Source organism: Carettochelys insculpta, chromosome 4 (genome assembly GCF_033958435.1).
Source record: "Carettochelys insculpta isolate YL-2023 chromosome 4, ASM3395843v1, whole genome shotgun sequence".
Lineage (NCBI taxonomy): Eukaryota > Metazoa > Chordata > Testudines > Carettochelyidae > Carettochelys > Carettochelys insculpta.
This window is the reverse complement of record NC_134140.1, coordinates 6,462,666-6,484,386: the sequence shown is the minus strand read 5'-3', so window position 1 is coordinate 6,484,386 and position 21,721 is coordinate 6,462,666. Positions and strand designations below refer to the sequence as shown.

The 21,721-nt window shown below is 47.5% G+C and overlaps 1 protein-coding gene across 1 annotated transcript in view; it reads right to left on the bottom strand.

Moving 5' to 3' along the window:
* The window catches only part of GFRA4 (GDNF family receptor alpha 4), a 120,205-nt gene that overhangs the window by 18,428 nt on the left and 80,056 nt on the right, over positions 1-21,721 (bottom strand). Inside the window, exons 2-3 of the mRNA XM_074991655.1 lie at positions 18,093-18,371; positions 3,627-3,707 (exon numbers count right to left, since the gene is read on the bottom strand). Of these exons, the coding sequence (XP_074847756.1) occupies positions 3,627-3,707; positions 18,093-18,371 (360 nt within the window). The remainder of the gene's footprint in view (positions 1-3,626; positions 3,708-18,092; positions 18,372-21,721) is intronic.

Here is a 21,721-nt window from a genome sequence, read left to right as displayed (position 1 = left end):
AACCTCAACATCATCTCTACAAGGAAATGCAGCATCAGCAGCCTCTCTCTGCTCACTTCTAAAAGGGTGACTCCAGTGGCCTCAGCAAAACCACCCTGGGCGGAGAATAACGCCAGCTAGAGCTGAAGCTCAAATATTGGGATGTCTCAGTGATCAGTGGTCTGGATAGGAAAGTGCACAAAACAATGTGGTTACTCCAGCGAGGAAGGCCAACACCTGCACAATGCCACAAAGGAGAATGCTTCAAAAAACTAATACTGTGGTTACATGGGAGTGACACCATCTTAGGCTATGTCTACAATAGTCCGGAAGATCGATCGGCTCACAGTCAATCTTCCAGGGTTTGATTTTGCGAGTCTGGTAGGGATGTGCTAAATTGACCCCTCAGGGGTTGCAGTCGAGCCCTGTATTCGTCCTGAGACGTGAGGAGTAAGGGAGGTTGACGGGAGTAACTCTCCCGACCTTTCTTGGTAGGGACAGCCACGTAAGTCGAGTGCAGATATGTTGATTCTAGCTTCGCAATTGCTGTAGTTAGAAGCGTGTATCTACAATCGACTTCCTTCGCGTAGTTTAGACATAGCCTTAGAAAGGAAAGGAGAGACCTTGGAAACCACATAAAAATCACATTAACTGCAAATATTAGAGGTCAGTGAGGAGAAAAGAAAAGTCACATCTTGTTGATTTTGCCATTCAGCTACTTGATTCAAGCATAGAAGATGATCCCTCTCATGCAGCAGAGTCCCATCTGCGACTTGACTAATCTTCTTATCTGATAAAAGAGATAAGGTGAGATTCCTTCCGGCTGCTTAGAAAAAAGAATTTGAAGACAAATTTTTTCATCTCTGCCAACTTGGGGCTCGAAGCAGGAGGGACTTTATGCTGATTAGAGAAGATTTTACGGAGGAAGAAGCCAAGCTGATTGCTAAATTTAGGATGCAACATCAAGACAAAAAAGATCTTTGATGAGTCATTGAAACCAGCCATGTGCCAACTGAAAAATATGGAAGAGGTCAATTTCAATCTTGCTGTGAATGTCAAGATGACTTCAGAGAACAATTGACTGTGATATTTTTGCCTTCTCTTAAAGTTATGGAATAACCCTGATGTTAGCTGAATTGTTTTGGCCTGCAAATGTTTAACTCAAATAAAAAGTTTAACATTGAGTTATGACTTGGGTTTTCAATTTTCTCTTTTGGTAGATGAATCTGTTGCTGTATATGCTGGTGTAGACCTGTTTAATAATACAGAGATGAATATTTTTACATCATTTTACACTAACTGCACGTTAAGGTAAAGCAAACAGCTGGTTAAAATGACTTCATTATTCTTGCAGTCTGCATGTCATTTCAAATATGCTAGCTTTCTCCTCCCCTCAAAGAACAATGTAGGACACACTTTTTTTACATCATTACTGCAACTACAGTAGATTGATGCATGTCCATTTCACAGAGTCATAGAATCCTAGGGCTGGAAGGGACCTCAGGAGGTCATCGAGTCTGGCCCCCTGCCCCAAGCAGAATCAATCTCAACTAAATCATCCCAGACAGGACTTTGTCAAGCCAAGACTTAAAAACCTCTAGGGATGGAGGTTCCATCACCTCTCTAAGCAACACATTCCAGTGCTTCACCACCCTCCTGGTGAAATAGTTTTTCCTAATATCCAACCTACACCTCTCCCTCTGTAACTTGAGACCACTGCTCCTTGTTCTGCCATCTGTCACCACTGAGAACAGTCTCTCTCCATCCTCTTTAGAGTCCCTCACTCTCCTCTTCTGCAAACTAAATAAGCTCAAATCCCTCTGCCTTTCCTCATAGGTCATGTGCTTCAGCCCCTTAATCATTTTCCTTGTTCTCTGCTGGACCCTCTCCGATGCATCTACATCCTTTCTGTACTAGGGGGCAACACTCCAGATGTGGCCTCACCAGGGCTGAATAGAGGGGAATAATGACTTCACTAGATCTGCTGAAAATGCTCCTCCTAATGCAAAAATAACGTGTATTTTTAATGGCCGTTATATATCATGCATTTAAAATCTGGTGAAAAACATCTGTTGGCAGGACTCCACCTTGAGGTATTGCCATAATACATGCTTCAACCTGCTCCTTTGAATTTTAGTAGTAGTTTGGCATGAGTGCAGATGTCCCAGAGCAGATGAGGACCGTGTTGTGTCAGGAGCTGCACATAGCGAGAGGGAGATACTATGCTGTGATTAACGGCAGCGGGAGCAGTAATACAAGTACAATATAAAAACAGAGACAGATTTTTCAGTGGAAGAGATCTAGGTTCTGAATCCTTCCTGGCTGGTCACAGCCCCACTGCTGTGGGTCCGTTTTCTTTGCTATCTAACTAGATTTACCACACTTTCCAAAAATGGCATAAAAGTCCCAGTACACAGCAAGCCTTTGTGCATAGACAGCCCTGTTGCCTCATCACGGAACTGGCACACTATCGAATAAGGACCCTGTCCTGCAAATGCTTCTCCATGTGCCTCACCTCTCACAGAGGAGTAACCTAGGAGGAGTCAAGGAAGGTCTTTGCCTGTGCAAAGTTAAGCAAGTGCACTTGTAAACCAAAACAATGGAAATGCAGCACTTTAAAGACTAACAAAATGATTTATTCAGTGATGAGTTATCATGGGACAGACCAGGATTGGAAGAAGTGGGTCTTTCCCACGCAAACTCATCACTGAATAAATCAGTATGTTAGTCTTTAAAGTGCTACATTTCTGCTGCTTTGTTATGTTGGAGTACACACTGACACGGTGACCTCTCTGTTACTAAGTGCGTAAGTGTTTGCAGTGCCAGGGTCTCAGTTAGAACCACTGACGGTATCAGCTCTTGGTGCTACAGTAAGTGCCTGATAGCCCCGCTCCAGGGCTGACAGAAGCTCCCTAAAAGGATGGTCCCATTCCCACACCTCCTCCCCTTCCTCACCCATGCCTCACCCCTTCCTTTGGAACTCCTGCCCTTCGTCTCCCCTTCCCGAGAGTCCCTGATCCCGCCCTACCCCTTCCCTGAGGCCCACCTCCCTTCTTACTCCTCTCTGCCCCTTCCCCATCAACCTTCTGGCCAGTAAAGAGCAGGAGGTGCTGTTCCCTCCCCCTTGCTCCAGGGCCCCTGCCCCAGTCTGTACCTGGACCCCTTCTGCACCAACAGACAGGCATGGGGCCACATGTACCAAAGAAGTCTGCTTCCATTTAGGTCTTTGAACAGGGCCAATGGGTCCTGATCTCTTAAGAATGCGGCCAGAGGTCTCTGCCCTGGAGATGAACTCCGACAAAGCAGGGCTGTGCCGGTCAGAGCACTTCTCCCAGGCTCACGGCGTTCTCAACTTCAGCTGCGGGGAGCCTCAGAGGTGGCCTGTCCAGCTCTGGCCTCTCTCTGCCCTGTTCTTTATGGCCCTGGTCCAAATATAAAGAGCCTCTCCTGGCGATGTGAGCTGATCTCAACAGCTTAGCATGGGAATTCGCAGCATGGATAATGCAGGAGGGAGTGATGGCCATGGCGGGGTAGGGAGAGGCCTAGTGGTCTCATTCTGTCCCTCCCCAGGCTGGACTGCAGCCTCCCTGCCTGCAAGCTCCCTGCTTCGGGCCCACAAGCTGGAGAACAGGATGCTGCCCACCTACCTGCAGTGATGGCTGCCAGCCGGACGTAGTCAAAGCCCCTGACGAACGGCTCGTACGGAGAACTCTCCAACACATTCATACCTGAGGGGAAGGTAAGGTAAGTTGAATCATCTGACAATCTGGTAGTGCTGGTGGGACCGAACCTGGGACCTCTGGAGCTTAGTGCATGAACCTCTACAGCTTGAGCTAAAAGCCAGCTGTGATTAGCTAAGGCCGTCAAGAAGACTGTCTCACTCTCTCCCCCGCCCCCGCCCCACGGCATGGGACAGTGAACCTGCCCTGTAAGTGTGTGGGTTGCCCTCCCTCCAGAGAATTATACTAGGACACCCCCAGGAACCTTTCTCAGTGCAAAAGGCCAAGTCCGCAGCAAAAGGTTTGCATTAAGGGTTTCCACGATGCATAGTCTTACAGCAGGTCCATTTCCCCAGCAAAATGCTCCGTCTCTTAGGGGCAGGTGGAAGAGACCATATCAACACCCCACTTTTTGTCAAAAAGTGGGGCACAGAGGAACATGTGGGGGACAATAAGCTACCCCTTGGAAATGAACCTCAACCTCGGCAGGTGAACTTCTAGAGAGGTGAGAGGGTTGTTGGCTCTCTTTGGACCACCCATGTCTTGGTCGCTCTGCTGCCCAGTTATACAAGGAGCTGGACAAACTCCAGGACTACACATTTCATTCACTGCACACCCAGGTTTCAATCCCCCACCTGCCAGCCACCCAGGAGGGGTTTCTTGAACTTGCTGCTTTCCAGACAGTCATTCCTTGACTGTGCTGCTTATGGCTTACCCTGAATGGGTGCGCCTTCCTATTTATTAATACTGCCTCTCCTCCTGGTGTCGACTGCTTTTTCCAGCTGAGCATACAGTGAATGACGCATAGTGCCAGCAAAGATTAAGGAAGCCAGAGAGCTAATTTTATTCCATCACCATTCTCCTTTTATAAACTCCAAGGACTATAACATGCCATCCTACTGACTGATGCCACAGAGTATTACTGAGGCAAATAGCTTAGTAGATTTTAAAAACAAACAAACATTGGCCGATTAGTCTTTTATACAGATAAGAGCAGCAGCCTCAGCTGCTCTAGATGGCACAAAAGGGATCTCAATCTTCATGCTTCAGGGCATATGCTGATCACCAGCTGTGGTCAGGAAGAAATTGCCCCCGTGATACACAGCCCTATGTAATTATCACCAATGTATTACAAGGTGAATTCACAGCTTTCTTTGAATTAATGTGCACTACCACCAACTGCACGGGGACCATTTGTGTGCTGCAGTGGAGCAGTATGTGTTTTTGATGACACCACCTGGTGCTGGGTAATGTGTCTCCAAATACTGAGGTCCCTCATTGCAGACTTGCTCAACGGATGCTGAGTAAATGCTTTGCTATTTAAATTCCCTGGGTGTGTGCTTCCGCAACTGATTTGCACAAAGGCTTCGAGGAAGCTCTGCTGTCCTCCTGGGTACATATGCGTGAAAGAAAAGCCTCTGAAAGTCAGTTCAGCTTGGCTTCCTTTGTCAGGCAATGAAACATTTAGGGATTTTTACATATGCAAATACTATTTAAAAAAGTGTCTCGGAGGAAATGAAAGCAGAGAACATAGACTCGGTGGTGTTTAACGGAGGTGCGAGGAAATCTGTTGTTCTGAGAAAACAAGGGGCTCACGACACCCAATTAAGCTGGGTCAGACACAGTGGGAAGCAGATCCTAGTTAAATTCTCATTTACACACTTGCTATTTTTCCAGACCCTCAGCAGCTGTTCCAAAACACCTCAGTCCTGACCTGCAGTTCCCTGCTTTTGCAGTGTAGAGCAGCCGCACGGCGCTGCCGACACGGCTCCGTCCTGTCTTACAGTGCCCCGCTATTATAGAGTGGGTAGGATGTCTGTGCAGACTGTGCATGTCATTGAAAAAGCCCTGTCCTGGCCGTTGCAACTTTGATCAGCTAGTGAGAGCAAATGGACCAGTGCCCACACTTGTCAAAAACAAGGGCTGCCGAGCAGCATTCCCTGTAAACTGAGCACTTGGATGGCAACTCAGGAGAGATTCAGGTGCCATCCAGCTGATTTAGCAAAGCACCCACAACCACCCAAAACCGGCAGCGTGTGTTTCTATTGGTGGTGCACATCCGGACACGCCTTGGTGCACATAACACAATTTATTCTGCTCTTGGATGGAAAGAATTAGCGGGAACACCGGTGCAGCGGAATGTGTGGTGGGGATGTTGTAAGAGGTGAGGCCAGCAATGCCAGCCCCCGGAGGGGAGGGGACAGGGCTCAGGAGAGCAGTTTGGGTCAGCACCATGCACAGGAGGTAGGGAACTCAGGCCAGTCCCACACAATAACCTGTTTTCCCTTGGGGAAATACAATCACCCTAGAGCTGCGTCACTCTCTCTGTCTATACCCCCCGTGCAGCGCTCCACTCCAAGGTCTGGCTTTCAGGCACGGGAGACGCTGACGATCTCTTGCTTGAAAAAGACCCGGATGCAGGTCCAGACACTCAGTTGCTGAAGTGCTTCCATCAGACCGCAGCCTGAAAAAGTATCCATCGGAAAGGAAGGGCTTCTGGTGGCCGCGGCCTGCTCTGATCTCAATGGCTGGAGGGGAAATCGGCTGCGTTTCTCAGCACAACTAGAGCCCAGAAAGGGAGACGTTACCCACAGCCCCACACACCACGTGTTAGTTTGCCATGGAGGAATCTCAGAGCTGAGGCTTTCCTGTGTACCTGGGATGCTGTAGGTCAAAGGTTGTCTGTAGAACCTAAACCATGGCCTCACAGAGTGCATGGGAAATGGATATGACTAAGACCTCCCCAAGCTCTCTGGTCCCTAAATCATTCGCATGCCAATTCTTTCTGCAACACATCTCTAAAATGGCAACTCCCTCCACACAACCAAAACTATGTCCCAGCTCTCATTGTCTTGGATCTTGATTACTGAAATGACTTTCCCCTCCACAAAGTCTCCGTGAATGGATTTGGCTGCTTTCTTCCAGCGAGCTACGGAAGAGCGCCTTTCAGAATCTGGGGTTGAGATGTGCGTTCCCTACTTGAATGATAATGAGAAGTCCTGGGTCACCTTATAGACTAACAGATTTTTTTGGAGCATAAGCTTTTGGGGGCAAAGACCCACTTCGCCAGATGTTTTTGCAGATACAGACTAACATGGCTGCCCCTCCGATACCAGGACGATGCCCTTGTAAGCCATCATACTGCTGAAGGCCATTTGGAGAACATAAGGAGAGTACTGAAAGACCTATGGCAGCATGGAATTCAGATGGAAGCTTTAAGAAAGAGGTAGCTCACTTAGGAATGGTGGTGTCTGCCAAAGGTTACAAGGCAGATCCATCTGACACCTTGGCTGTTCAAGATTTTGCAGATAAGTCAACAAATACCCTAAGGGAACTTTGCTGTCTCACCTACTATCCAAGATACTTCAAGACTTTTTTCAAAGGGCAAGGAAATGGACTTGGATAGACTAAACTCCAAACATCCAGTTACTTGGACTGAGCAAAATTTAAGAACTTTTAAAACAGCTAATTCATCAGTGTTCATGTTGCACTCCCCGTTGGTCAGAGGTCCAACCTGGGGAAGCTAATGATCTCACCAGTTCACCAAACTGGCAATGACTCCTCATCAAATGAAACTTTAGACACATTGTGCACATGCTAAGGTGGCAACTATCTGGTGCCACCACCAATAATAGCCCATCTCAATTTTGTCTTACCATTTATCTTGCATACAGGTGCTTCCAGGAAGGGAATGGGTGATGTCTTGTATCAGTGGCATCAGGAAAGTAAACTGACAGTCACTGGTCCTGGGTCAAGAAAACTACAGCTAAGAAAAGTGCTCACCTATATTCAGAAAGTTGAAATTCTTTGCTTTGAAGCAGGCCGCAAGTGATAAATTCTGTAACTACCTCCACTATGCACAAATGTTCACACTTCACAGGCAGAACAACACATTAACCCAGGTTGTTAACCCTCTGCCAGGCTGAAAGCCACAGCTCACCGTTGGGCTGCAGAATTAATTGACTTCAACGTCAAAGTTAGCTATCAACCAGGGAAATTTCATGTGGAGGCAAATGTTTTATCCAGAATGACCCCTTAATAGGGAAAAAATATGATGAAATGCACAGAAGAGACCAACAAAGATGTCAATGCGTTCTTCTTGGTTAACAAGTACTACCAAGCCTTTGGCAGCAGAAGTCTCCTTGTGAGCAGTTCACCTCTGGGACCAGCTGGCCTAGTGGCTAGGCCCCCTGGCCAGGGCCTATTGGGTGGGTCCTCAGCTCCCACCTGAGAGTCTATGGTTTGAGTCTGGGGTGTGGCCTTGAGAATCTGGTTCCCCCTTTGGCAGGAGAGGTGTGCCTGGGGGGGGGCGCTTCCCACTCCCCTCAGTACCTGGGGGAGGGTCCTGGGCTGTGCCCTCTGGCAGCCAACCAGGTGGCAGCCCTGGCCTGGGGTCTCCTTCCTCAGAGCCAGCTCCTGCCTCTTTGCTGGTCAGCCCCAAACTGGGCTGGCTTCCCTCCAGGCCTAACTCTGACCACAGGTGAACGAGGGTCGGGCTGATTGGGCTAACAGCCCTTGTTTAACCCCTGCCTTGCCTGGCCTCCCTCCTACACTCCTCCCTAGTTATTAAATCCACCATAACACCTATTCCATGAGAAGACATTCTGGCAGGTCAGAAGGAAGATCCAGCTACTGCTAACATCCTTTAGTATAAGTCTTTGGAGGCATACACTGAATAACTACAAGAACATGGAAGGATTTTTGTGAAGAACTACAAAAAGATCTCAGCAAACTGAGTGATTGGGCAGCAAAATGGCAAATGAAATTTAATGTGGGTAAGTGTAAGGTAATGCACATTGGGAAAAATAACCCCAATTATACATACAATGTGATAGGGGCAAATTTAGCTACGACAGATCAGGAAAGGGATCTTGGAGTTATAGTGGATAGTTCTCTGAAGACATCCACGCAGTGTGCAGCAGCAGTTAGTAAGGCAAATAGGATGTTAGGAATTATTAAAAAAGGGATCGATAATAAGACAAAAGATATCATACTTCCCCTATATAAAACTATGGTACGCCCACATCTTGAGTACTGAGTGCAGATGTGGTCTCCTCACCTCAAAAAAGATATATTGGCATTAGAAAAGGTTCAGAAAAGGGCGACTAAGATGATTAGGGGCTTGGAACGGGTCCCATATGGGGAGAGGCTAGAGAGACTGGGACTTTTCAGTTTGGAAAAGAGGCGATTGAGGGGCGATATGATAGAGGTATATAAAATCATGAATGGTGTGGAGAAAGTGAATATAGAAAAATTATTTACCTTTTCCCATAATACAAGAACTAGGGGACACCAAATGAAATTGATGGGTAGAAGGTTCAAAACTAATAAAAGGAAATTTTTCTTCACACAGCGCACAGTCAACCTGTGAAACTCCTTGCCCGAGGAGGCTGTGAAAGCCAGGACTCTATTAGGGTTTAAAAAAGAGCTTGATAAATTTTTGCAGGTTAGGTCCATAAATGGCTATTAGCCAGGGATAAAGTATGGTGCCCTAGCCTTCAGAACAAGGGCAGGAGATGGATGGCAGGAGATAAATCACTTGACCATTGTCTTCTGTTCTCCTTCTCTGGGGCACCTGGCATTGGCCACCGTCAGCAGATGGGATGCTGGGCTGGATGGACCTTTGGTCTGACCCAGTATGGCCATTCTTATGTTCTTATGTTCTTATAAGGATGTGGTAAGGTCTCTTCCCTGATGAGTGGAAGGCATCAGTTACATTTGGATGCAGATGGAATACTTCAGCAGAAAGCTTATGAAATCAGCTGTATCACTTCAATATTCCTAAGGCTAATACATCAAGAACTATTGAAGAAATGAAGCACTTTAAAGACTAACAAAATCTGTCTTTGGGTGATAAGCTTTCGCGGGACAGACCCACTTCCTCAAGATCTGTGCTACATTTCTGCTTCTTTGTTTTGCTGGCGTACAGACTAACACGGCCACCTCTCTGTCGAAGAAATGGGCTACTCAGGAGCAGAGCAAAAAATCAGTCTAAAGAGACCACAGATGAAGAGAAATAATGAACACCGCATCACTAAAATCTGGAGAAGGGTCACAAACTTCACCAGCCTTCCAGACATCCACTAAGATAGTTACAACAGAACCAACTGAGCTGGGAGCAGTAGACCTCTTGCATCTAGCGAGGCTGATATATCTTAGTAATAGTGGATTAGTTCGCTAGGTTTATCCCACCCTATCTTACCACCAGCAGCTCAGATAAGACTGTGGAAGACAAGATTTTCAACTACCTTGTTTTGAAAATATGGTTTGCCTGAAAGGATCCATCACGAGTTTGAAAATAATTTATTGGGAAGATTACAGCACGACTGTAAAACTGAAACATCCTGCCCAAGCCTCTACCACTTACAGGGCAATGGGAAGATAGAACGGCCGAACTGGCTGCGTTGATAGCCTTGCCAGAAGAATGAAAGTCAAACTGAAAGGAACCCTTTAAATAAGGGACAGACTTGAAGGTCAGCGTATGGTCCCTAAATATGCATCCTCGGGCCCAATGGTCACATCACTTTAGGGTTTTTTAAAGCTAAAAAGTAAAACCCCCAACAACCATAAAACAAAAGGCACAGGGTTAAACAAAAAGGGGCTCTCACCCAAAATTGTGTTGGCTTGTGGACCCCCACATCACACCAACATTATTCCTTGCCAAACTCCCTCCAAAAGTCCCAGGGAAAATAATGGAGGGGATCCTCAAGGAATCCATTTTGGAGCACTCAGAAGAGGGAAAGTGATCAGAAGTAGTCAACATGGATTCACCAAGGTCAGGTCATGCCTGAGTGCTCTGATTAGCTTTTAAGATGAGGCAACTGACTCTGTGGACATGGGGAAGTCAGTGGATGTGACTTCAGCAAAGCTTTTGATACAGTCTCCCACAACATTCTTGCCCTTAAGTTAAGGAAGTATGGACTGGATACATGGACTATAAGATGAACAGAAAACTGGCTTGATGGTCAGGCCCAACAGGTAGTTGTCAATGGCTCAATATCTGGATGGCAGTCGGTTTCAAGTGGAGTACCCCAGGTCTCAGTTCTGGGGCTGGTGTTGTTCAACGCCTTTATTAATGACCTGGATGAGGGACTGGATTGCATCCTCAGCAAGTTTGCAGATGACACTAAGCTATAGAAAGAGGTAGATAGGTTGGAGGGTAGAGATAGGATCCAGAGTGACCTGGATAAATTGGAGGATTGGGCCAAAAGAAATATGATGAGGTTCAACAAGGAGAAGTGTAGAGTCCTGCACCTGGGACAGAAGAATCTCAAGCGTTGTTACAGGCTGGGGACTGACTGGCTAAGCAGCAGTACAGCGGAAAGGGACCTAGGGATTATGGTGGATGAAAGGCTGGATATGAGTAAACAGTGTGCCCTGGTGGCCAAGAAGGCTAATGGCATATTGGGGTGCATTAGGAGGAGCATTTTGAGCAGCTCTACAGAAGTTCTTGTTCCTCTCTATTCGGCACTGGTGAGGCCACATCTCGGATATTGCGTCCAGTTTTGGGCCCCCCAGTATAGAAAGATGTGGATGTGCTGGAGCAGGTTCAGCAGAAGGCAACAAAAGTGATGAAGGGGCTGGAGCACATGACCTATGAGGAGAGGCTGAGGGATTTTGTCTTATTTAGTTTACAGAAGAGAAGACTTAGGAGTGATTTAATAGCAGCCTTCAGCTTCCTGAAGGGGAGCTCTAAGAAGGATGGAGAAAAACTGTTCTCAGTGGTGACAGATGCAAAACAAGGAGCAATAGTCTGAAGTTACAGAAGGAGATGAGTAGGTTGGATATTAGGAAAAACTCTTTCACCAGGAGGGCAGTGAAGCACTGGAATGTGTTACCTAGAGAGGTGGTGGACTCTCCATCCCTAGAGGTTTGTAAGTCCCAGCGTGACAAAGTCCTGGCTGGGACTGACCCTGCTTGAAGCAGGAGCTGGACTCGATGACCTCCTGAGGTCCCTTCCAGCCCTAGGACTCTAAGAAGTTGTTCTATGATGCAGTCTAGCTGTCCTGTCTTTCTCATTTGCAAGGAGCACCAGGCACTCAGTCCTGTTTGTGACTAACTGAACACATTTCTAACACATCTTAATAGGTTTACTGCAGAGTCTGCATTAGTTGCTCTAATTGGCATTGTGAGAATAAGTCAACACAAGATTTGTATTTCTGGTAAAACAGCATCAAGAGAACATGACACTGAAATTCAAGCAGCTCTGGACTTCAAGAGACGAAATGAACTCCGATGCGTCCTTTGTAAAATAATATGTCTTGAAAGGCCATTTCATGAACCAAGTCTGAAATAAAAAGTACGAGTATTTTCCCGACAGTTTAAGAACGTCCGTCTTCCAAGACATATTTTGAAGTCATCTGGGATTTATGAAATCAAAAAGAGGAGCTACCTCTTGAAATTCCTCATATCAAGATTTAGTTCCACCACCATATCAGGATCTCAGAATATTTCCTTTGACGGTTATCCTTCGTTTCTAACATAGAATTAGCTACAAATTCGTCAGCCCTGTGGCATATGCATCTCTTCCCGTGGCTTGTAAAGTTTGTGTTTATAAAAGTCATGGCTTCCCACCTGCTCTGAGATGTTTTTATAGTTTTATCATATTTTTCTTTATATCCCCGTTTGCTGAGCTCATTCACTGTGCACTCAAATGTTCAGAGGACTCGGAACAGGTCGATATTCTTTGACTGAAGGACTCTGGAGGGTGCAGCTGTGACAACTACGATCCTGTGCCCCCAATAACAAATTAAGCTGAACCATCCGAGCCCATCAAAGACAGGTTGCTTTTTGCTCAATGTATGTCCTCGCTACTCCCGTATTTGGCAACAGTTTCATCTTTTAGGCATTCAATTACATTCTCAACATTTACAATCATTGCCTTATTTCATTCAAGCTGCCCATCCGGGCCTGTGCCAGACCTTCATTCTTGAGAAGCCTGTTCAGTTTCATCTGTTGCATCATTTCTGAAATGCATCCTCAGAGCCTCTTCCTTTTGCAAAGCTGTAGTTTCTCTCCGGCAGGATACAGATAAGGATTTTGTAGAAGCTGTCCTTAGACTTTCCCATCGATGGCTAGAGTCTGCGAAATATTTATGCATTTCCTGCAAAGTTGTGAAGGAAACACATCTGGACTGGCCTTACCTTCAGCAGCATGCTCCAAAAGTAATGTGACAAGGTCAGGCCAGAGGGCTGCAATGGAATAAGGAAAAGGCAGCCCAAAGAGCCTGTTAGAGGTGTAGGGCTGCAGGACAACTAGGAACAGAGGGCTGGGAGCTGGCCCAGGCAGACTGGGGATAGCTGACTCCACTTCAGGCCTGCTGGAGACCTTAAAAGCCTCCACAGTTAGGGGAGAGAGTGGGGAGAGAGAGCTAGCGACACATGGAGTGCCAACAGTTAGTGGGTCAGAGACAGGCAGTGGAGCCATTGTTTGTGGCCTGCCGGCACCTCCAAGAACCCGGTGAGTGGGGCTCCAACAGAGTGGCTCTGCCACATTTTCTGAAGAGTGGGACAGTCAGTGGTGAAGCTTCACTCCCCCGCCTGCAAGGGCAAATTCAAATGGGGCAGAAGGGTTAGTTCCCATGACAACAGCTCTGGCTTTAGCAGGAACTTTAGGGATGGCTCTAGCAACCATAGGACTGGGCCCAGGGGAGCAGGTGTGGCATAGAGCTAAGCAGGGATCGGCCCTGGGGCAGCAAAGGCAGGAACAAGAATGGATGTGGTGGAGAGGAGTTAGAGACTATCCGAATATGGGCCATGGGAGGCCCCACAGTATAAACCTGCTCCAGGCCCCATAATTTTGTTCCTCGGTAATTGGAAGATGAAAGAAGGAGACAGGCGGGGACCAGTCAGCATTTATGAGCTGTTAAATCTGCTACTACTCTTAATAAGATAATTCACGCCTGTAATTACATGTGAAATGAGGCTGCAGGGTTTGCACCTTTCTATTTATTATATGGAAGATTGCTGTGTGTGCCCACTGATGTTGCATTTGGTTTATTGATGAATTCGGAATCTGCCACCAGGGACCATAAACGATTTCGCTGAAAAACGGAAAAAGCAGAAGAAAGAAGCTTATGAACAGACACGGAAACTTTCTCCAAAATCTACTAGTCATGAAAAGAAAAGTGCACAGCCCTGTCCCCTAACCAGGTGGCAGAAGGCTCATCAGGAACCTAGCACAGAGAGGGAGAAGGAAGATGAACATCTTACTGAGAAGATAAGATCTGTGCAGTGTTTGAAAGGAAGGGGATGGAGAAGAAACTGGAACAGGACGTGTCAGAGTGCTTCTCCGTAATCTTTTACTTCCCTCTGACTTGTCACCCTTGACATAACACCACCCTGTAAGCACAAAGGAGACGCAGAGAACAAGGCAAACTGGCCCCATAAGAGGTCGCAGTAAAGACAGGAATTCGGACTCCAGTGATTCTGACAGTGGGCGTAAATCCAGGGGCAGAAGCATTTCATCTGTGGGAAATGAGAACGTGGATGATCCCGCAAGCTTGAAAACTGCTGATCAGACTGATAGGGCATGAGCACCAGACGGAGAAAAACAGGGATACCAAAATGAGAGCATGGAAGCAGAGACTGTCACGCACAAGAGGAGAGATCACCAGAACAACCCACTGACATGCAAGGTCGTCTGACTAGAGAAAGAAGCCAGTAGACATGGGCATATGAAAAGTTAGGGACACCTACTTACCCGTGTCTAAAGCCAGGTGCTAGACAGGTGACTGTCATGTTTATTACCTGCCCTACACATGCTTGCACCATATCCTGCATTTCTATGTAAGGCTAATAAAATATTGTAAGTGAAGTGTTCTGTACTTCTGGATAGTTTGTAATTATGTTAATTTAGTACATTTTCAGAATATCTTGTGATATGCCTAGTAACTTGCAGTTGGGTGGTTATACCTCGGATCACATACGAGCTCTTATTTTATAAGGTGTGACTATCTTCGTGGATATAAGGTTTTCTGAGTGTATAGGACCAAAGACAACAGATGGATAGGACATAGAAACATAGATATGGAAGGTTGGAAGAGACCTCAGGAAGTCATAAAGTCCAGCCCTCGCTGCATTACAAACTTAGACCGTCCCTGCCAGGTGTTTGTTCAACCTGTTCTTAAACACCTGCTCATCATATTGACCAATATTCTTTCCTGGTACTCCCCGCTCTGTATCCGTCTGGTGTCTCTTGTCCTGTTCTGAGTTTGTGTAGCACCCCAGACAACGGGGCCCTAGTCCATGACTGGAGTCCCTATGTGCTACGGTAACACAGGTAAGTAAAAACAATAAACACCAAGAGTGAATTCAACCAATAAGCAACCCAAAAGAAAGGCCCAAAGATGAGAGCTGGAAGACATGGCCCTTTCTGCTGGTAGGTTTGGATATCCCCCTTCTCATCCACCTTGTTTTGCTCAGCTACTTGAACCAAGCATCACCCTCAGTACCTTTGCTCTCTGCTCTGTTTTGCAGCCTTTGTCTGGTAGCGTCTGTTTTATTCCTCATTTAATTTTCACAGTGCATAAAACACCCACAGGCCTGACAGGGAGAGTTATCGCTGCGGATGTTCACTTTTATAAGGGCACGTAAAATATAAATCAACATTTACTAAAATATTGGCACTGTGGGGTGATGAAATTAATTGCCAGGACCATGAGCCCGAAATATTATCCATCCCACAGACACTGTCAGTCAGGAAACTCTACAGAAAGTTTGGTTTAGAAGCACAGAACCACAGGGTTAGAAGGAACAGCAAAGGTCATCTAGTGCTATCCTGTCAAGAGTTAGGATTTCTTGTGTCTAAACCATCCAAGACAGGTGACTACCAAGCTCCTTTTGAAAACATCCAGTGAAGGAGCTACCACTACCCCTATAAACATCTATTCCATTGTCCTCCTGTTCTTACATTTTTCCTGAGACTCAATTATTTGAACCCGTTGCCTCTTGTCCTGCACCCTCTGGAAAAAGAGAACAACTTTTCTCCATCTTTTTTCAAGACAGCCTTTCAAGTATCTGAAGACCACTATGATGTCCACCCTCGGTCTCCTCTTTTCCAAGCTAAACAGACCCACTTCTTTCAGCCTTTGCTCATATGGGTTCCATCCCTTTGATCACCTTTTTCACTCTACTCTGGACCCCTTCCAATTTCTCCTCATCTTTTCTTTACATTGGTGACCAAAACTGGACACAGGATTTTCCAGCTGAGGCCTAACCAGCGCTGAATAGAGTGGTATTATCACTGCCTGTGACTTACACACTGTGGCTCTGGTAACGCAACCTGAAACTGCATCTGTTTTTTTTTCAACAGCATCACTTTTCCAATGCATGTTGAGGTTGTGATCCACCGTAACTTCCAGCCTTTGCTTTTGTTTTTCATCACTCACACCACATTGTTTCTTCAACGAATTTATATAAAACCAACAAAGCCACTCTTATTAATTTCAGGGAAAAAAATGCTACAATTCCCTAACTACAGATCTCAAAGACACAAACATTACAGACAAAGTCTGTGAGTTAGATTATGATAATTTGCTTCCTCATACAGATGGGGAAACTGAGGCACAAATCAGTAAAGTGATTTACTCCAGGTTATAAAGCAGAACTGTAGTCCAGTTAGGAAAATAATAGCGTATAAAATACCTATATGCGAAGGGACCTTTAATGTAACAGACAAAGGCATAACAAGATGTAATGGCTGGAAATTAAAGGTAGAGAAAATCAGGCTACAAAGAAGGTGGGACATTTTATCGGTGGCAAAAATGAATCTCTGGAACACCTTAACAAAGGATCTGACGGGTTCTTCGTCACTGTCTTTAAATCAAGATGTATTAAACAAACAACCTCCATCTCATCCAGGAGTTATGCGCCTGATGCAGGAATCACTGGGTCAGGTTCCAGGACCTGCACTATAAATGTGTAAATCTGTTACCCTTCATCTTCTGGCTCTCAGATTTTGTGCTTTGATTTGGACATGTCTCCAGTGCCAGGCCTGCCGATAGGGGCGGGGGAACAAAGAGAAAAGTTGCACAAGGGCCCAGAGCTCTGGGCACCTTTGAAATGCCATGGCAGAGCTATTCTGCCGGTCCATGTGGCTGTGAAGTAGTGGGGGAGGGTCCAGTGTTGCAGTGCTAAGGGATGACTGCCAGAGGCCCCGCCTCTTTCCACCCTGGGCCACGCCCCTCCTATAGACGAGGAGCTGGGCCCCCCTTACCCCAGCTCTGCTGCCCAGTGTTGGACACACAAACATAGCACTGCTGTGCTAATGTATGAGTTGTGACCAGGCAGTGTCAGCACAAGCCAGGGGCCCAGGAACACCCATCTCCTGTCACCGATTCTCTCTGCCATTGGGCAAACCACGTCATAATAATAATGAATTCCCCGCCCAGCAGCTGCAGAGAAATGAAGCTGAGTGAACTTCAGGCCCGAGCCCAAGTGCCTTCCTTGTGAAACTCCCAGAGAAGTGGTTGCCGGAAGCTCTCTGGAGCAGGGATTGTCTTCTGTGGAGGCTGGCACAGAGCCCAGAATGCTGGCGTTTGAGTGGGAACTCTGCGCACTGTAGCATAACGATAAGTGAAACGATGCAGACTGAGATCAAAGGCTTTGAAGATGATGCGGCTGGGATAGCCGCTCTGTGTGCCTCCTCCTTGGCCCAGTCCTCACTTTACTTGAAGCAAGCTAATAAGCCCTTGCTAACACCATTCTGGACACCATTAGTAATGGGACTCGGGACATGTCTACACTAAAGCCACTGCAGCTGCATCACTACAGTGTAAACATTACAGTAACAGGAAGGGCTCTTCTGTGGCTACAGCAAATCCATCACCCTGAGAGGCGGTAGCTGGGGGGAAAGAAGGATCCTTCTACCAACATATCACTGTCTAAAACAAGGCTTAGGATGGCTTAAGTACACCAGGCAGGGTGTGACTATTTCACACCCCTGAGTGATGTCTTTGGGTCGACATAAGTTTTAGGTGTGGACCAGGCCTGAGCCCATTCTAAGTCACTGCTGGTCCACGGAAGGACCTGAAAGTCCCCTACCACTGGAGGTGGTTGTTGAGAAATGGGTTGGTAGGTCTCAACCCAGCTCCTCGGGGGCATGAGAGAACACTGTCAGAGCTAGCACCTCTAGAGGTCCCTTCCAGTTCTAGTCTATTCAGCACTAATTGCAAACCAGGTGGGCATCCCAGCAGAGAGGTCAGCAACTCATCCGGTCTGGAGAAGGTTCCAGTCTGCCCATGGCAAGGATGGGAGGAACCGAGCCCTGCTGAAGCCTGTGATGATCCTGCTCGGCAGCGAGAAGGAGCTGGGACAGGCACGTCTCATCAGCACACATGTTCTTTTTTAGACCCCGTTTTGGAAACCCTCCTACTGTGACACGGCCCCCACTGACCTTCCATCAGGGTGTGGTGGATGCTCCAGTAGACGCTCAGGCAATGTTTTTCCTTCTTCATGCCCCGTTTGCACTTGCAACCATACAGTTGGCTGGACAGGAGGGCCGTCACCGTGCTCCGGCACTGGCTCTTGGCGTCCGGCCCCAGTTTGTTGGCGCCGTTGCCCGCAATACATTGCCGGAGGGTCCGGAACTTGGAGCTGCAGCTGGGATCATTGGTGCAGGACTCCCCGGCCTGCAGGCAATCTCTGCCCGAGCTCACTGCTTCCGTCATGCCTTCTGCAAGAGAACAAGAGATGGTCATGGTGCGTTGCTCCCAGATGGAAGATCAAAGCAATTCAACCAGATCTCCCACCTTCTGCATCAGGCTGTGAATAAGCCTTTGCTTAATATACAGGCCCTATGGCTTGGCTTCCCCAAAGATCCCAAGGGACCTAGAGAACAATAGGCCTGCTCCTGGAGTCCTTACTCAGGCACATCTCCCATTGACCTCCAGCTGCAAAATCAGGTCTTGAACACACAGGCTGTGTCTACGCTTGCATTCCTCTTTCAAAAGAGGCATGCAAATGAGGGAACGCAAAATGCAAATAAGGTGCATATTTGCATATCTGGCACCTAATTTGCATATTCTTATTTTGAAAGAGCTTCTTTCTAAAGAAGAAAAGCAGTGTAGATACAGCTCTTTTGAAAGTAAACCCCGTCTTTGAAAGAATCCTTCTTCCCATAAAAAAAGGAAGGATTCTTTCGAAGATGGGGTTTACTTTCGAAAGACCAGTGTCTACACTGCTTTTCTTCTTCAGAAAGAAGCTCTTTCAAAATAAGAACATACAAATTAGGTGTCAGATATGCAAATCTGCACCTCATTTGCATTTTTGATTTCACTCATTTGCATACCTCTTTCAAAGGAGGAATTCAAGTGTAGACACAGCCACAGTCACCTCCCCGCCTGCTGAAATGCATCCATGGTGGAAAGCAGCAGCTGCTTCATAGGGTGTAGCAACATTACCCCCGCGTACCGCATAGGAAGGGAAGGATGGTTCCAGGTGCAGATGGAACTGGGTGGGAGGTTAGGGAAGCTGAAGACAGTGATCAAAACCAGGACCTGGCCAGACTCTGGATTTAAACTCCCTTCTTAGGAGAACAGCAGCATACTTGAAAGAGCAGCATCTTGGTTTGACTTCTCATCCAACAGTGTTGGGAAGGGGCTGGAGGAGACCTGGGGGAAGGGAGACAAACCACCTAACAAGACCTCTGGTTACTGCTGTTTGTATATAGGTTTGCTTCGCCGCCTAAGATAGAATTTGGGCTTGTGAAGAACAAAGGACACAGACCCTGTGTGCATTGCTTCTGTCTGGCCAGGTGGGTTTGTTAGTAGGGTGGGAGGGGACAAGGGATAGAACTAAAATGGTACAGGGTGGGGTGAGAATGTAATATACGGGCATACACTGAAAGGCTGCCTTGCCTTACTCCAAGGTCAAGCAGCCATTGGGGGTGAGGGGCGCAAAAGAAACCCCAAAAGCCAAAGACCATACTCTCACTCTTTGCCCCTCCCACTGGGCACAAAAGAGGTGGGATGAAGGCCCCAGACTCATGATCCTCCAAAACAGAACAGGACCATAAGTTGTAAGGGGTGGAACTAGGGTTGTGCACAGGAGGTGGTTAAGGAAAGACATGGGCACGTTAGAGAAGTGCCAGAGACCAACAACAACGATTAAAAGGCCTAGAAAACATGGGCCTGTGAGGGAAAACTGAACAAACTGAAAGTGTGTTGGTCTGGAAAAGAGAAGACTGAGAGGGAACATGAGAACAGCTGTCATATACTTAAAAGGGTGCTACAAAGAGGATAGGACAAGAAGCAATGGGCTTAAAGGGCGGCAAGGGAGGTTTAGGCTGGACATTAGGAAAAACTTCCTGTCTGGGTGGTCACACACTGGAATAACTTGCCTCGGGAGGCTGTGGAATCTCCATCCCTGGAGATATTTAAGAGCAGGTTAGACAAACACTTGTCAGGGATGGTCTAGGTGGTGCATTGTCCTGCCATGAGTGCAGGGGACTGGACTCGATGGCTTTGGAATGTTTCTTCCAGTTCTGTGATTCTCCATCTGGGCCAGATAAAGAGGGGGACTGGAATGGGGAATGCGGCTCTGTGATGTCAGAGCTGGGGGGTGGGTGCCTGGGAGAAAGGCCCCACAGTGTCAGAGCTGGGAATGGAGCACTGGGGAACAGAGCTTGCAGGCATGTACAGACATGCTTGTCAGGAATCAGCCTCAATAAACATGGCATTGCCTGTGCTTTGGCCTTCTGTTCTCTGCGTGCTTGACAAGAACCAGGGGCAGGGGTGATGGGAAAACTACCTACTGAGGTCTCTTGCAGCCGCAGGGTTACGTGAACACCCTCTCACAATTGTCTGCTCCTGCAAGGTATGCCGAACTTTTATCCTCCCCTTCCGAGCACCTCACTCTACACCCTCCTCAACGCTGCAGTCATAGGCGCATGTTGCTCAACAGCCTCCCAAGGCTGCCCATGCAGCTCCACAGATGAACCCACAGGAGATCCGGGAGGGTAACATGCCCCCTTTGCCCTACTCTGGCACAGGGAACGCCCAGGAGGTGAACCAAGGCAATACCATCTTTCCCGATTTTGTGGTGTATGGGAATCACAGACTCCGCTGAAGTCAGAGGTGATTTACACCAGTGGAAGAGACAGACGATTTACGCCAGCAGACGACCTGGCCCTTGGATTATGATATCCAAGGTGAATGACCATGGGCCAGCCCTGCAAGGCTCAGACACATTGCATTGGTAACACAGCTGCATTGTGGCTGATTCCCCTCCTCTTGCAGCAGCTTAGCGTGGGGCAGCTGCCTTGGTGGCCAGTGGGAGGCGGCAGTGCACACAGGAAGAGGAGAGGCTCAGACCCCTGAGCATGCTCGTGTGCTCACTTTTACACACTGAGTGGGGAACTCTCCACAGGTTAAAAAGGCGTTAGGTGAATGCAGCGTTGGGGAGGGCTGGAAACGCAGGGGGTGGTGGCTGGGTCAGTGTGTGCACCAGGGCAGGCCTGGTTAAGTTTGTCACTAGATACTCTCAAAGGGGAGGAATAGCTCAGGGGTTTGAGCAATGGCCTGCTATACACAGGGGTGTGAGCTCAGTCCCTGAGGGAGCCATTTAGAAATTAAGGGCAATAGTTCCTTTGTTTTGTTTTGTTTTTTAAAAAGTGGGGGGATGGGAATGGTGTTTGGTTCTGCCAGGAGGGCAGGGGACTGGATTTAATGACCTCCCAAGGTTCCTTCCAGCTCTTTGAGAAATGTGTGTCTCTGGGACCTGGCCTGGTTCCACCCTCTCCAATGCCTTGGCAGAGGGCAAGCTTGGTTTGGACCATTCCCTCTGAGGACAGCTTTAGCTGCAGCGGAATGGGTCCTTCTCAGCTCCTGGAGACAGACCCCTGTGACCTCTTATTGACCTGCACTCTAAACACCATATCGTAGCTGCCACTGCCTCATGGGGGACAGGCAAGCTGCCCTGAGTCCAGACCTGGAGTTTCAGCCAGGATCACACTTCGCTCATCTTGCAACCCAGGTAGCCATGGTTTCACTGTTGCTTTAGCGCTACCACTGTGTGTGAGCATTG